Source organism: Poecile atricapillus, chromosome 3 (genome assembly GCF_030490865.1).
Source record: "Poecile atricapillus isolate bPoeAtr1 chromosome 3, bPoeAtr1.hap1, whole genome shotgun sequence".
Lineage (NCBI taxonomy): Eukaryota > Metazoa > Chordata > Aves > Passeriformes > Paridae > Poecile > Poecile atricapillus.
In genome coordinates this window covers 75,451,466-75,467,403 of record NC_081251.1, presented here as the reverse complement: position 1 = coordinate 75,467,403, position 15,938 = coordinate 75,451,466, and the positions used below count along the sequence as shown (strand labels likewise).

The 15,938-nt window shown below is 39.4% G+C and overlaps 1 protein-coding gene and 1 long non-coding RNA gene across 2 annotated transcripts in view; one reads left to right on the top strand and one right to left on the bottom strand.

The window, feature by feature from the left end:
* The window catches only part of RPS6KA2 (ribosomal protein S6 kinase A2), a 159,242-nt gene that overhangs the window by 14,595 nt on the left and 128,709 nt on the right, over positions 1-15,938 (bottom strand). Inside the window, exons 13-14 of the mRNA XM_058836823.1 lie at positions 15,618-15,748; positions 13,837-13,962 (exon numbers count right to left, since the gene is read on the bottom strand). Coding sequence (XP_058692806.1) covers positions 13,837-13,962; positions 15,618-15,748 — 257 coding nt within the window. The remainder of the gene's footprint in view (positions 1-13,836; positions 13,963-15,617; positions 15,749-15,938) is intronic.
* On the top strand, positions 378-3,951 carry LOC131578254 (uncharacterized). Its single transcript, XR_009277418.1, has 3 exons — positions 378-464; positions 1,274-1,326; positions 2,708-3,951. It is a non-coding gene; the product is annotated as an uncharacterized LOC131578254 (long non-coding RNA).

Genomic DNA, 15,938 nt, shown 5'->3' with positions numbered 1-15,938 from the left:
ATTAAAATAATCATAGTTTTAAAATTACCTTTTTGACATAAAAAATTGATAGAATTGTAACATTGGCATATGCTTGTAAATATGCTGATAATTTAAAATAAATTGTCATATGTATATGTCAGAAATGAAAATGTATGGACATTTACTGTCAGAGGTTTGAATTGAAACTTGGTAATCACTTGGCTCTTTGGGCCAAGCTATTGTAGTGAACAGAGTGACCAGACATTGTACTTGACCATGTAACCAAACTCTCTACCCATTCCTAAACTGGAAAGAAATCTACTACATAGATCACGTTTATGTAGTAAGTATTTTTTGCCTTATTAGAAAATATAGTAAGACATGCAAATTTTTTTGTTTTGTTGCAGCAGGTCTTAGAAAAACATGACACCTGCTGCTTAGAGAGCATCACTGCATGGAAAGCCAGCCATCAGGAGGGCACTGACTTCTCCTCAGTGATTCTGGTACCTATATTTGGCATGAGAGCTTTAGTCATTTGTCCAGCTGAGAGCGCTGATTAATATTTCTCACTGTGCAGATTTAAATTATAAATATGGACCAAAAAGTAATCTTAAGGGAAATCTCTGCATTTTGGAATCTCAAAAGTAACTGCACAAGAAATGGCAAAAGGCTCATTCTACTAGAAACTCATTAGGAGTGCACTATTTTGGCTCTATTTCTTATTGCCACAAAACAACATCAGTACTTTTGACTAACAGGTTTACCAAAGTGGAATGGGTGACATTTTCAGAAAATAATTTCCATTATTGCCTTGGATTTCAAGGCTTCCAAACTTAAATGTGGTTAGTTCTCTCCAAGAACTAGGCACAGAGCACAGATTTTAAATGACGGTGTTAGCAGGGAAAAGCCAGCTTTTTAAAAACCTCTTTTGCTAATGAGGATAAATGCCTGTCTGTTTTTTTATAAAGTGCCTGCATTTTTCATGGTTTAATTGTGATGATACAAATTCAAGTACATGTGTAGAATCTTATGCATTAGCCATAATAATGCATAACTGAATATAAATCAGAGGTTTCATAGCCATCATGACTGGAGGTATGTGCAGTGATAATGATGGTCAATAGCTATCCATGGCTCAGGTATGCCTCTGAAGCCATATCAGTGATTTGATTCTGAATTAATAGAAGTGTGACAAATGAAAGTGCAACAGGCAGCTGTTGCAGGTAAATGATTGTTGTCCACACTTGAATAAATAAAGGAAAAACTCAAGAATAGGTGAATGAAATAAAAATTTCTGCTGTTGTTCTCCCAGTTTTGTTGAGGCATTATCAAGAAGCCAATGCAGCCCAAATCAACTGACTTCATGTGAGTACAACCACAGTGACTGAATGTGTCCCACTCAACCAGTAAGCCTAACATACAAAAAGATCCTCAAGGCCACCTCCTTGGCTACACTGATAAACCTCTTGTCAAGTTACTGCAGTAACTCAGGTGTGCCCCTGTCAGCATCTGCCTGCCTTGTACAAACCAGCAGAACCCACTGTGGCAAGAATTACCGCCAGTGTGAAGTACCACTATCACTAAACTGGTGTAGCAAGCTGTATTTTTCAGATTCCTTTTCTGTTGCAGTTCCCTGTGAAAGGAAATATCCAGAGTTGTGGAAAAATTTAAGCGACTATTAATAATGCAGGACTATAAATGCATATATATGGCCTAAAAAAATCCAAACCAAAAATAGTCTCAGCTATTGACAAAACTAAAACCAACATAACCCGAAGCACTCTGTTACTGACGTAGTAGTAGCAGCAGCAGCAGCAGCAATTTAATGCATCTAATTCACAATATGCTATGTAAATATAAATTGCAAGACAGTTCCACTAAGCTGCCCCAAATTGCACCACAAACCACATTGTCAGAGCTGTGAAGGGACCTGCAAAATTCCTCTCAGTCCCTGGGCAGTCTGATTGGACAGACCAGAACCATTTTTCTCCTCCACAGCAAGAGATTGTCACCCTGACAGTGCTTCTCTTCAGTGTGCCTGTGACTTACACTTGGCCCAAGACAGCTAAAGCAGCAGAGGAGGTGTTTGCTGCAACTTCAGCAGAAATCCCTCTGCAGTTCAGACTGGCTGCAGTATGCACAGTTCCTTTATTTGTATGTTGCAATGGCCACAGCAGTCCATTAAATATGCCCCATAGCTCCACTGTGATACTCAGTTCTGATCTTCCTTTTCACAAAGTCGTAGATTCATTTAGGTTGGAAAAGATCTCTCGAGATCATCAAGCCGAACAATTAACTCAGCGTTGCCAAATCCACTACTAAACCAAAGTGCCTTATCTACGTCTCTTAAATGCCTCCAGGGATGGTGACTTCACCATTTCCCTGGGCAGTCTGTGCAGTGATTTACAACACTTTCAGAGAGTTTTTTGGTGTGCTGTTAAATCCACACAGAATTTCCTGTGGTAAAAAAAGCATTTGCCACCCTGGTCCCTGTTTCCTCTGAGACACTGTATTTTGCATGAACACAGACTTTTCTCTGTTCCCCTCTGGGAGAGCCCATAAACCTCCTGCAGCTCTTTCCATGCATGCAATGATGTCTTTTCTTTAGGAAACTCATTCTGATTTGAATTCAACTAAAATGTACATATAAACACTCTCTATTACAGAATTCAGGGAAGATCCCAGCTACTAGTCCTGAGAATTTGAGTAATATGTAATGATGCTACTTTTCTGTTTCTCCCTTTAGATGTGTAGTGAAGAAGACCAACTCAAAAAGCTGCCTTAATGTATAAGTAACTTAAATGAAAATGTACCATGAGCTCCACTGTACCTTGCCCCAGAAGAGCTATGACGTACAAGGGTCGTCCATTGCCCTTAAGAAGAGAAAGAAACTGAGCCATAAAGCAAATAGACATTTTTCTGTGCATTGGACACTCAGGGATTGTTCAGAAACTTGTCTGTGTCAAACAGTGCATGAAAGAATTTCAGAGTAAAATGGGCTCAGCACAGTCAATAGTGTCCTTTGTTCTGATAGGAGATTTGTTTGTTCTTTAACTATCATGTCCTTTGTGTGAATAACTGAAAGGAAAAAGTGCATTTTCTTTCCTCAGTGGGATTTAGGGTAATAACCTCATGATATTTTAACATGAGTCAAACTCCTTTAAAGGACAATACTGAACACTTTCTCTATTAAGGAAGAAAGGATCAGGACAGAATATTTTCAAAATTCCAATTAATGTATCCGTCCAGTTTTTACAAGTCATTCTACAAGTCTTCTGCATGGAAAAAAATCATCTAATTCTCCTTTACTAATGGGTTTTCAATGGATTTAGCCCTGCCAGAGCAGACTGATGAGTATTAAAGGGAGTATCAATAAAATTCTGTATGGGTAAAGCCTTGCTGAAATTGTAACAGCAACTAAAAAGACAGTGTATATATTTGCTTGCTGCCTTTTGGTGAAGGTATTTGCATGCTTCCAACTATGTAGATACATCTCTTCTGGACCTAGTTATGCCATTAGCAGATGTTGGAGCCTTCAGCTGTTTGATACCACCCACCAGCTGGGACTTGAAGCCTTTACAGCCCTGCCAAAGAAACGGTACGTGCGAGCACTCCCTAATCCACTTTCAGTGAACCAGCCCTGCTAATACAAATTACCTTTTCCAACACTGAAATTAACCCGCATGACTGTCCACGAGAAGAATGGAGAATGGCTGTGTTTCTCACATGGAATTCTCCATCACTACTGTTGTGAGACTGGAAAAGGCAAGAGGTGGGAGGAGACAGTTTAACTGCCTCTGCTGTCTGGAAAATGAACAGCCTAAAAGAAGTAAGACAGAGAAGCAAGAGAGTGAGAAAAAGGACAGAAAAGAAACATGAGATGCACTGATGGGAAGAGCAGTGATACGAGCCTGAGGACAAAGGATGGGGCTTTGGCCAGGTTTTGCTCAAGCTAGCAGGAAGGAAACTGCTCTGTTGGGCCTTTCTGTGCTGGGGAGAAAGGACCTTGTGCATCTTTAATGACCAAACAAGATTGTATAAAACATTTGCTTGGCTCTGACTTGATTTTTCTCTTTAAGTGGAAGAGGGCTCAAAAGCTGTCTTATCATGTCAGCTGAAATGGGTGATGGCAGCTGCCTGCCTTCGTGGGGAAGCTGAATGCACCCAACACTGTCACAGCAGTTTAACCCCTAACACCATGTGGTGTCTGCCATGACCATGGCTCTCTGTGCAGTAAAACTTCTCCACTTTATTTTATGGGTTTATTCCACAACAAAACCCACAAAGGTGGGGAAGCATTGAAGGTACACCCTGCAGCATAGGAATAGATGAAAAGTTGGTTGAAGAGCTTTGAATTAGGAGTTTTGGTGGGTCATACTGCAGAGGCATAAGGCATAGCCCTTTTTGCCCCCAGTCCCAAATGGGATCAACCTCTGCCTTGTCTCCAACTGCCCCAAGTGACCTCTCCTGGCAGCTGCAACTGAGGCACCAGAGTGTGAACTGGGGCAGCTGAGCTACTGGTACAGTCCCAGTCTGCTGCCCCAGCTGCAGCAACACAAAGTCCAGCAGAAGACAGGGAAGACACCTGGACATTGTCATACCTGGTACAGCCACACCCGAGGCTGCCAGTGTATTTAGGCAGTGGGATGATGTAAAGCTCCTTTTGACCAGCACTAGGCAACTTTGAATGGCTTTGTGAAAAAGCATGGAGGAGGAAGGGGGTTTTATATGCTTTTTAAAGCTGCTTTATTTTCTCTTAAATACAGTTCTTTCTACAGTCTGTTTGGAGAGTAATCATGGGTTAATCTCCTTCAAGAACAGGTTCATTACATAGTATGATGTGATAGTCTCTGTAAAAATCCTTTTTTTTTTGGGAAGGGAGAGATGAGCAAAAGGAAAATTAATTTTGTGTTCTTTTGCATATTATATCTACATTGTGATGTATTTGAAAATTCAGGGCACTATTAGTGGAACTGACTATAGGTGGGATTTCTTCTCTTCTGAAAAAAGGAAGTGTGACAGCACACAGAGATTTTAACCTGACAGTTTCATCTACAATACTAATTCCAATGAAAATGTCTTTACAGAGAGAGAGTTTTGCAGTTCGGTGCTGCTGGAAAATGTACAGGTTTCCATTTCAGCAATATTTCCTTCTAAAAATAAGCTCTATTCATGCCAAGCATCTGTTTTAATTTGGTTCCTTTTTTTGATGTCAAATAACTCAAGCTGGATGAAAATCACTGCAGAAAGGCTAATATTATTTAAAAGAACATGGTATAATTTTACATTTAAGAGGTCTCCAAGGAGAACTTTTCCAAGCCTAATAGTTTCTGAGGGACTATTTGCTGTGCTATTAGTTTTGATTAGCTTCAGAAATTCATTCCCTCTATCCATGCTTAAATCCTTCAGAAAAATAGTGAAAAATTACTATTAGAAAAAACAGGCCTAATTAGCAATATTTTCTGAAATGAGGACTGCCCATCTGATCAAGCTGTGCAGGTGAGACATTAAACATTTCTGCACACAGAGCATGCTCACTTGCTGACACTTTGCTGACTTAGCACTCCTAAGCTGTCAGCTGGAACTGTTAATTAACTGCTCTTGTTAATTAGCAATTACATGGTAGCACACATTTTTTTAAGCAGAGCAGAAACATTAACAAATTTATTTATTATTATATCTTCAGTTTTGGAAGCAGAATAGTTTGGTGGGAAAAGCTCTGCCTGTGTTTCAGTCTGCTCTGCCCAGCACACATCCTTGGATCAGACTGATGAGTTTTCAGTCCATAAAATAACTGCAATGCTGCTCTCACCTTCTACAAAGAGCTTCAGGGATGGAAACCAGTGTATCACACTCAGAACTTATAAAGGGAAAAAATTATTACATCAGTATGGAAGACAAATACAAGAAACATAGTTTGAATGGCCCCAAAAGAGAAACAGAGGCACAAAGGACCAAATTCTGTCCAAAATACTTTAGGTATTTGGCAAGCAAGTTAGCGAAGAGAAACGTGATATTATTAAGCTGTAGAAAAGCTGCTGCCTGGTCCTAAGTATCAGAAAAGATCTAGTTAGCAGAGAGAAATACCATATTCTCACATTTTTCAGAGGTCCAGCCATGCCAAGGAAAGAGACACTTAGAGCCTTGTGACAAAATGGGAAGAAGGCTGCAGGAATCCTTAAACCAGAGATGTACAGCCACTACACATTTAAGATTTGCTTTGAAGCTGAGATTAAGAGGTGGTCTGCATACATTTCTGTATTTCTACCTGCCCTCTCTGATTATTTTGTGAAGAATTTAAGCAATAGCTTTGACCCCCATTTACCCCAAAAGTCAACTACAGCTGTTGCGGCTAGAAACAAGCTGGCTACTTGCAGTAAAGCTCAAGCCACTCCTGCCCCTCTGCCCTGCCTTCTCCCATGTCCTTCCAGCAGAGCCCAGCATTCTTTACTGGCCTAGCCTTTCTGAAGCTGTAGCTGCAGGGCTCTGCCTACTCAAGCAGTGTCTATTTGGAGAACTGACCTACTTCTATGAGGAGACTATCTGGAAGAAAGCATAGAATCACAGAATATGCTGTGTTGGAAGGGACTCATCAGGATCACTGAGTCCACCTCCTATCTGAACACACAAAACAATTGAAAAATAAGACCCGTTGAATTTTTGCAGGTACTCTGGAAACCCCAAATCTTAAAAAATGACGACACCATATAAAATATGCTATGTTGCCTCCTGTTATGGTGAGTGTACAGAACGACCCTGGTCCAGGGTGGAAGTTAGAATCTCTGATTAAGTTTTTGAAATGGGAAAACCTAGAAAGCCTTCAAAAATACTCTCACAGACCAGACATAAGAGCCTTCAAAAATACTCTCACATAGGATCCTCATAGACAACAACAATCTATCACCCTTTGCTGCTTCATACATTTTATTGTAAATCATTTTCTCTTTCCATCTCATCGAGAGGACACCATCCATGCTGTTTGTAATCACTCTTAGTATGGTAACTAGCCCTTATTAGGGCTATTAATGCTGGTTTCTTTGCAGAGCATAGAAAACAGCCCTTCCTTTACAAATTCAAAGAAGGGCAAAGATTTGTGCTTAAATCTGCTCTAAAGCCTGTATCTCCTAAATGGTACCCTGTAGGCTACCAAAATTGATGTCCAAAACTTGAAATATGCCAAAATCCTTCAGACACTCAAAACCATCTTTTACCTAAGTGTCTGGTCCACATTATTTCCTGATGCCCAGCTTTATAAACAAAATTTCATGGGAAAACCTGGTAAGTGTTCTCTGTAGTTTATCAAGGTAAAAAATGAGTCTTGTATCTCTGACCCTGCATTTTGTAAGGCTACATTTCCACTAATATGAGAAATGCAACCGCTTGGCATGTGAAGGGGAAGACATCTCGGTCATTTCCTTGAAGAGTTTGCTTTACCAACTGCTCTCACACTCAGACTTCTTTTTCCCTGAAACTCCCTTTTTTAAGCTTCAAGACGTTCTGTCTTCCCTTGCTGTCTTTAGCAGCCAAATGGTTGTCATCCATCATTTATATCACCTTAGAGATATTTATAGATTTTGATTGCATCCCACCGAGCTCTCGTCTGTCTTACTCTTATTTGTCACTCTCTCGTTAGAACGTGCCTTGTAATTCTTGCATATTTTCTGCTACAGATTTTGTCGAATTTACTCATATTCTATCTTAAACCAGGGATACCAAAAGAGCACATGATCTCACAGGGTTTAGTATTCCTACTCAGGTACTACAAGAAAAACTCATTTGTATGCAAGCATGGTAGTAAGATAGAAATCTATATGCATATAGATGATATAATCTGCATATGAATTTTATTAATAAAACTGTAACTACACTAGTAACATATTTATGAAATGCTTTTCTAATGCTGGTATTCAAATATTTGTATTTCCATCCTATGAATTATTTGAGAACACTGAATAGCTGCATTACATATTCAGGGAAGGAAAACAAATAGGAATGAAAAAAACTTTGGCATGACTGGTCAGACATACTTTCTCAATAAAATATTGGAAAGTATCTTTCAGTATCATTAGTATGATCTTGCAGAGACAAAAGATATGCTCTTCATAGATAATTTGAAAAGCCATCTTGGAGAAGAACAAGGACAGTTAGAGGCTTCTGGAAGCATAGCTGGCACGCTTATTTCCCTTCACTTGGCTAATAGGTTTTATAATGAGGTCCTTCTGCATGACATTGTATTCTTCTTGGTGCCATTTTTTTCCCCAAGTGTGAGCTGTGATAGAGGTCTACTCTTACCCATACAAACCTGACTGAGACAGCCACCCAGCAAAGTCAAGAGTGGTTTGCAACACTAGGGACTGAACAAGTATCTGATCCATGCCCATTCAGCCTATCCTCTTTCTGGCAGAGTCCTGATAGTGCTCTGCTCCAGCAGCAGGTAACTTCTGCTAGATTTAAAAGCTAAATCTAAAAGGGATGTATTACCAGTGTCTCTGAACTGGAGATTGGTGCACATACCCTAGAGCCTGACCTCTGTACCAAGTTCTGGTGCAGGCAGAGTGGGGAAAGGCTGGACAAGCAGTGAACATATACCTGCTGTTTTGAGAAGCTGTCAGACTCAGGGCCAAGAAATCTGAGGTCATCTAGCAAACTTTCCATTGACCTTCCTATTTAAGTACCGATATATTTATCCATTTTCCACCAGATCCCAAAGAGACAAAAATAGATACAAAGCCTTCCCTGAAATTTCCACTGTCTATTTCACTTTAGTGACTTTCTATAGTTAAGGAGAGACAATTTTAAGCAAATCTCTTGAGATCTACAGACACCTTAACTTTCAAGGAGTTTTAATGATGTTTGGACTGATTTTTTTATTTGCTTTCTTATTTCACTAAGAAAGATTCCTATTTTCTTTACTGCATTCAGCACTAAACTCCTAACCTAGACAATGCAGGCTAAGGGGAAAATGTAGAGCCACTAAATACTACTGTGTAACCTCGTGCCTTCAGATCAGTGTGCAATTTTATCTACTTACACCAACCACCTAGAAAAAAACAAAGACCATGAAATTAATGAAGAGGAAAATGAAGTTTAAGGAAATTATGAAAAAACTCTGGAATTTAAATGGGCTTTGGTGACTATGTCACTCACTGTAATTAGCAAATTAAATAGACATATACAACCAGTTTGATTACACAGGCCAGCTAGCACTAGCTCTCATGAGTTACTGATTTCTATCTATTGATAGCTTGCTCACATCAATTCTCTGCTGGTATCAAATTTTTGTAGGTAATTAAAATGCACCTTCCCTCCAGTCTGCAAACACCAAAACATGCTAGAGAGATGTGCTTTCAGTGCTTTGCAGTTGCCAGAATTACACAAGAGCTGTAGGATTCACTTGGACTCTAGCATAAACTAACTTATCCCAGTGGAAGACACAGACTTCAAACTTTGGCTTTGCTCACAACTGTGGAACATCTGGAGCCAAACAGTTGGTAAGTACATTACAGAGATAGGAAAAAGTCATGAGATTCACATGTGTTTCAAGATCCAAATTCCACTGTAACACTGGCATCTGAAAAATTGGACTTGTCAGTTGAGACTGTCTCTATTGTATTTTTCTTCTTCAAAGGAGGGAATAATGTATATCCTCTATTTAGGATATACAACCTTGTTTTTTGCCTTGCCTCTAACAGCATGGAGGGACTAAAAACCTGCAAGACTTAACCAGCTGGACATTTTTTTGACCTGGAGAAAAAGCTAGTTGACATCAAGGTGTTGAATCTGGCATCTAAACCACATACTTCTGAAATATTTGGGGCAGTACTGGGGGTAGAGCTGGCCCAGCAGCAGAAATTTCTACTTGGCTATTATCCACGATTAATCACTCCTGGGGGTCAGGTGTCAATCTGAATAGATAAACCTTTAGAAACAGGGAGATGAAATCAAGTCCCTTTCTAATTTACTTAATCTGGCATCAGTAAGAAGCACATCCAAAAATCCAGCTTGAAAGCTTCACTAGCGCTCCAAGCTTCAAAGTTGTGCAATACTTTTAAGAAAAGAAAAACATTTGGAGTATGCTAATTGCATCACATCTCTGTAAGTTTCTGTAAAATCTGATTCACCAAGAACTCTGAGCTCCAAACAAGAGCTCTTAATCTGTTTAGGCTTTCATTGCAAACTTTCTTCCACCCACTGAAACCCCTACCATGTCCTCTAACATCATTCTTTTACTTAATTATTTTATTTTCTATAGATACTGATGTGACTTAATGCTTTGATTTGATTTTCCTTTGTATCTGACCTCACCATTACACTTATAGCCATGTGAAGTTTGTAACTATGACTGACAATGCAAGTTCTCTTTCCTATTAAAAATAATTAGGCCTGCTGTAGTCAAGATGATTAATATTATAGCAGAAGAATGTGAAACACAATAGAAGTCTATCAGAGGAGAAAAACTTTTTTTCCCCATCTTTCTTCTTTCTGCCAGAATATTATGAAGCATCCACCTCAGAATATTCTGTGATTCAGAAGAATTAACAAATCTTTACTTGTATTTCAGAGCTTTTTTACTTTTTTCACTTGGGAATGAGACAGAAAGTTAAGAGTAAAATTTCAAAAGCTCCTCAGAGTACATGTGTGCAATATGGACACATGGACTTGCTAAACCAACATCTACCTGCACTGACCTAGATAGGTGGTTACTAGTTTCAGGGTAAATTCAATTTGCAGGAAATCTGACTGTCTACAGGGTTTTCTCTTGCAGGGTAGTGAAATGCTCTCAGAAGTGGAGATATGTCTGAATTCTGAAATACTGCACTTAGGAGCCCAAGGGCATGTCTAAAATAGCTTTTGAGTTTATTATTAGCATTTCATTTTCACAGATGACATAGAAGAAGAGGGAATAGGTTGCAAGAAAATTCTCGTTTTCAGCAGGCTCCATGATTGGATTTACAGAGGCAGTATAGCTGCCCACAGGTGCAGAGAGGTGTCTGGGGGAAATTACAAAAGCTCCTCAGTGAGCAACGTGCCTAATCTCAGTGAGCTCTGAAAAGAGTGAAATTCCAGATCTGTTCAAAAGCTTTTACAACACCAGGAAAGAACTTCTTTGCAATGCTAGACATCTAGTTATCTCTACAAGATGCCCCCAATTAGTAGCAGATGGCCGGCAAAAGAAAAAGGGATGAAGTGTTTTGCATTTTAATAAATATATTCTGCTTCTGGACTCGAGTTACTCTGGCCAAGTAATCAATCTCCTGTCTCAGTAAGACACCACACAATAGCAAACAAGGTGAGTGGCAGGCTCCTTGGAAGGATTATTTATTTACATGGTGACACGGTGTGTGTCTTCCTGCAGTGATGCCACCAATCCTTTGGTTAATTTCCTTAGCTCCTTCCCTATCACCAGCATCCCCTGAGGGAGATAGGATGATGTTCTCTGACGTGTTGGCAGTTCCTCTGAAAGACAGAGCTTTTAGTGAGGTGGTGCAAGGCAAATGGGGCTGCTGCCTATCACACAAACTATCACTGCAGATACTTTTCCCCGTGAATGTTATGTACTAGAGAACACTGAGAAAATTATACTTACTAACAGAAATGAAAAGAGCCTAATTACAGTGATTTTTATAGAGAGAGTTAAAGGATGCGTGTCAAAAGGGACTGATATATAATCATGATAATATCAGTTACAACTCCTGTGCTAATTACTTGAAATGGGTGGCATTGTGCAATTTTTTTTGAAAGTGAGCTACTCTGACAACAAAATGATAAAATCTTATTATGAAATTACAGTAAAATTGAAAGAAAAGTAAAATTAATATACTGGTAGGACTAATAGCCAAAGAGGCAGCACTAAATGTTCTGGAAAGACAGAACAAACAGAAACCCACAAACTGTCTCCAACCCCAAATCTGTGCTACACATTTGACTCACACTGTGTCAGAAATTGAGATGCTGAACATGTTGCCTACACTGGCAGTCAAAATCAAGACATATTTACACGACAAGAAAAGAGTTGTAAGAAGTGGAGGAAGAAAGGAGCAAAAAGAGGAAATATTAAAACAATGTAAAAGAGCATAAACCTAGCAATCTCAGTGATGAACTCTCCTGGAGCTTTGAGTGTTTCCATGCCTTGGCTTTGTTCTGGATCTTCTGAGGTACCCCAAACACCCAGCCTGCTGAGCTCGCTGGATGTTGTAAGGTTCAGGCACTCAGACATCTTCAAGGGATGAGGCTTTTCTATTTTGGTTTCACACTGGCTATATTACACTGATAAATCTGTCCACAATACTTGATATAAATGAAATATTAAAGTTATCACTTAAATTTAGTATACATTTTGTTCATCATGGATGTGTTTAAATTATACAGAACCCACACCTTCTATAACATAATGACATCTGTTGACAAATGACCTGGGCACTGAGAAGCTCTGATTTTTTTCACTCATTAGAAATGAAAATAGTAGCACATTCATATGCAAGCCCACAGATCTGCTCCTAATTATGGTGTAGCCTAGAAAAATCAACCATTGTTTGAACAGTGACATCAGCAGGTTGTAGGTTAATAGTGGTTTCCAGATTTTTGTTGGCCATCATGAGGAAACGTGAAAAGTTTCATGGATTTTCATGAATACTGCATTGCCATAAGTCTAGCAGTGGAAAATAAGACTGAATAAAATATTTAATATTATTCTATTGACTATTTGGAGGTCATTTATCTCATGAACTGCAGTTTGGATCACTTTCTTAAGCTTTCATCTCATTTAATAGCAAAGACAATCTCATTTATTAGCAAAATTTACATCTCTTTTCTAAAATTTTAAAACAGCACAAGTAGAGTGGCAGTTGGCTAGATCCCCTCATTTGCTGCAAGTTTGGTAACTGCACTTCTCTCTGTGCTGCAGTCTGTTCCCATGAGATGCTACAGAGGGAAAGGATCTGACCTAACTTCCTCTGCCTTTTAAAATTCCATATTATAATCTAATCCTACCCCTTTTGGTATGAGAACAAAACCATTAAATACTTTTCTAACATATTGAGTGTTTTCACTGCTATACTCTTCCTTAAAGTGCATGTTTGAAACTTTTCCTCTGAGCTGTTATCTCACAACCACTTGCTACCGGTCTGTAGTGCCCCCTGAAATGGCTGCATGCTGTCTATTCGATAGCAGTGAATAGAGATGATGACAGCTCTCTGAGCAGGGCCTTCCAAAGCAGTTCTACTGAAGTTCTTCCCTCATCTCAGCAGCTCCCTGGCCTCTGTGGCTGAGGTGACTCTGTTTTATGCACCGTTGCTTGATCAAGTCTGAAGTTCACTGACTTGTCTTTGATGCCCAGCCAAATCAATATTTTAAATCTCTGCTGAAGATTGACTTTCACTCCTTTTGATAGCATCCATTTTGAAGGTGGAGAAGACAAAGGGAAATCTGAGTTTTTCTATGTGATCATGATTTTCACTGAAAAACCTGTCTAATTACAAAAAAAGTGAGTTCTAAACAACTTGAGAAAGAAGAATAAATAAATTTTTCAACTTTGCAATAATTTTATATGTCAGTTTTTAAAATTATAATGATTCAGTGTAGGATATGTTAAAAATCTTATTCAGTTTGTAATGAGCATGGCTGCAGTGGTTAACAGGATTTTCATGCAAGACAGCAAAGGTTTTTTTCCACTGAGGAATTCTACATGGTGGGATTGAAGTGTGCAAAAATATGAAAGACTTACCATGAAACCTGCCATCTTACAAAACAGGAAAGATATCGAGTGACACCCAGCAACAAGAAATAAGCCAACAAAATATCCAGTGACCCCACTGCTGCCCAGGTTGGCAGAGCAGCCTCAGCTGCATTTCTGGCATTTACCAGAGACTTTCTTACCTTCACTGCAAACTCTGTTTCTGTAGCTTTATGAACACATCTTTTGCACACTGAATAGGAGCCAATTCCTATGTCCTCCTTGATCTCATATCCATCAGTAAAATGAATGTTGTTCCCATGTAACTGCTACAGGGAAAGACAGAATAAACAAGGCAATCAGGGCATGGATATGTAAAAGCAGGGACTAGCCTCCCCTTGAAAGAGCAGCTTGATCCCCTCTCATTCACAGAACTCTCTTGTCCTTAGCAGCCTTCCTAAATCCAGTTAAAAAAATATTAAGCACTTTACTTAAACAAGGAAATGTGTCTTCATTTCCACCTTTTTCCAGTCTGTAAGATGGAATTTTCCATGCAGAAGTAGTGGCAAAACCGCTGGAGTTTTCTAAACTATTTCTCGAATGCAGAAAATCATCCCATATTAGAAATTCATAGGAAACTGCATCATGAAATCAATGAATCAATGCAATCAATGAAATTCATTGCAATCCTGACAAACCTGCATATCTTGACAATAAAAACTGATTTCTAATTACTGAGGGGCAGATAACATATAAAATACTAATAGCTTCACAGTGCCCAAGAGAGATACCCCATATATGGGGAGTGCCTCCAGATCAGGAGATCCTGTCCAGGATATGTTTATCTGTAGTTTCTTTGTGAGAGAGAAGTTCATATTTTAAGCCATTAATTCGTATGCTCTTTGGAAAATGTCTGGGCAGGTTCAATGGTGAACCCCAACTGAGGCTTTGCTGCAAATTCCATCCAAGGACTCAAGAAACAACCAGCACCTCTAAAAATTCTCCAGAATCCTCTGTCTAAAAATGTAGCCTTGCTAGCAAAGTCCACACAGAACCTGCTGAATTTTAAGATATACATATGTCAATACTCAATACATTTTTACAAAGCAAATCACTGGAATATATATAACATTTGTGGGATGTAATCTCTTGGGTAACATTTCACTTATTGTGGCATCAGAGCATCTTTAAGAGTATGACATATTCCACCATAAATAATTAAAATAGAGATGAAAACCTACAAAAAACACAGGCAGGGTCTCTGTCCTTGAGGTATTTATACCTGTGGCTGTGGGTAGGAGAGGGAGCTTTTTCCTAGTGAGAAAATTGGCTGCATCTTTAATGCAGCCCAGTTCTTTCTCCTGTTCATTTGTCCTCTGATGTATCAAATCTTTTGTAGCAATTTGTTTCTGGTTTAAAGTACAACTGGATAGGTTTTTTTAGGGGAGTGGCAGAAAAGAACCCAGTGTCTGGTACATTCCCCCATCAAGCACCCTGGTTTAGGTGAGTACACCCAAGGATCTTGGACAGCAACAGGAGTTGCTCTGCCTCTTACACCCAGGAGTTTGAGCTCTGTGTCTCTGGGAGCCTATAGCAGTAGCTCAAACCCATTTGCCAGCACAGACTGACTGGATCATATAATCCAAAACAAAACTGCTGGGAATAAAATGCATTCAGTGAAAAAACAGTATTTCATTACCTGCCCTGCATGCACAACTGGAATCCTGTTTCAGGTATTGAGAAGTACTTTTTATTTTAGTTGTGACAAAGTGCAGCTCCTTTTTCCTTTGCCAAGGTGGTGAGGAATGTTTTATACATAAAAGCCTTCCCCAAAAAATTCTCATTTTCCAACACCTACATACTGCATGTAAAACACCTCCCTCCTACACTAGGTAGCTGTGAAATACCAGTGAGAACATTGGGCAGTTTAAATACACACATACGTATCTGCACATCAGGTGTGAAATGTAACCAACATCAGTACCTGCACAATTGGGTGAACGGTGATTTTGTGCACATCTTGCTGTGCAGGCTCCTGCACCAAGTTAGAGGCAACAAAGCTGAACCCTCTGAAAAGATGATGGGCATTGGCACTTGGAGGAACACCTGGGGAATCTGTAGGAGAAGGAAAAGAATGGCCTCATGAGCTGCACAAAAGAACAGAAAGGAGTAGTATTGCACCGCAACAAAGTCACCCCTGCCAGTCAATAGCAGATCTGACAAGGGAAATATAATTCACCTCTATATCACAGCTTTGGTGTGCCTTCTCCATCCCTCTCCTCTGGATCTGAACAATGCAGGGGTA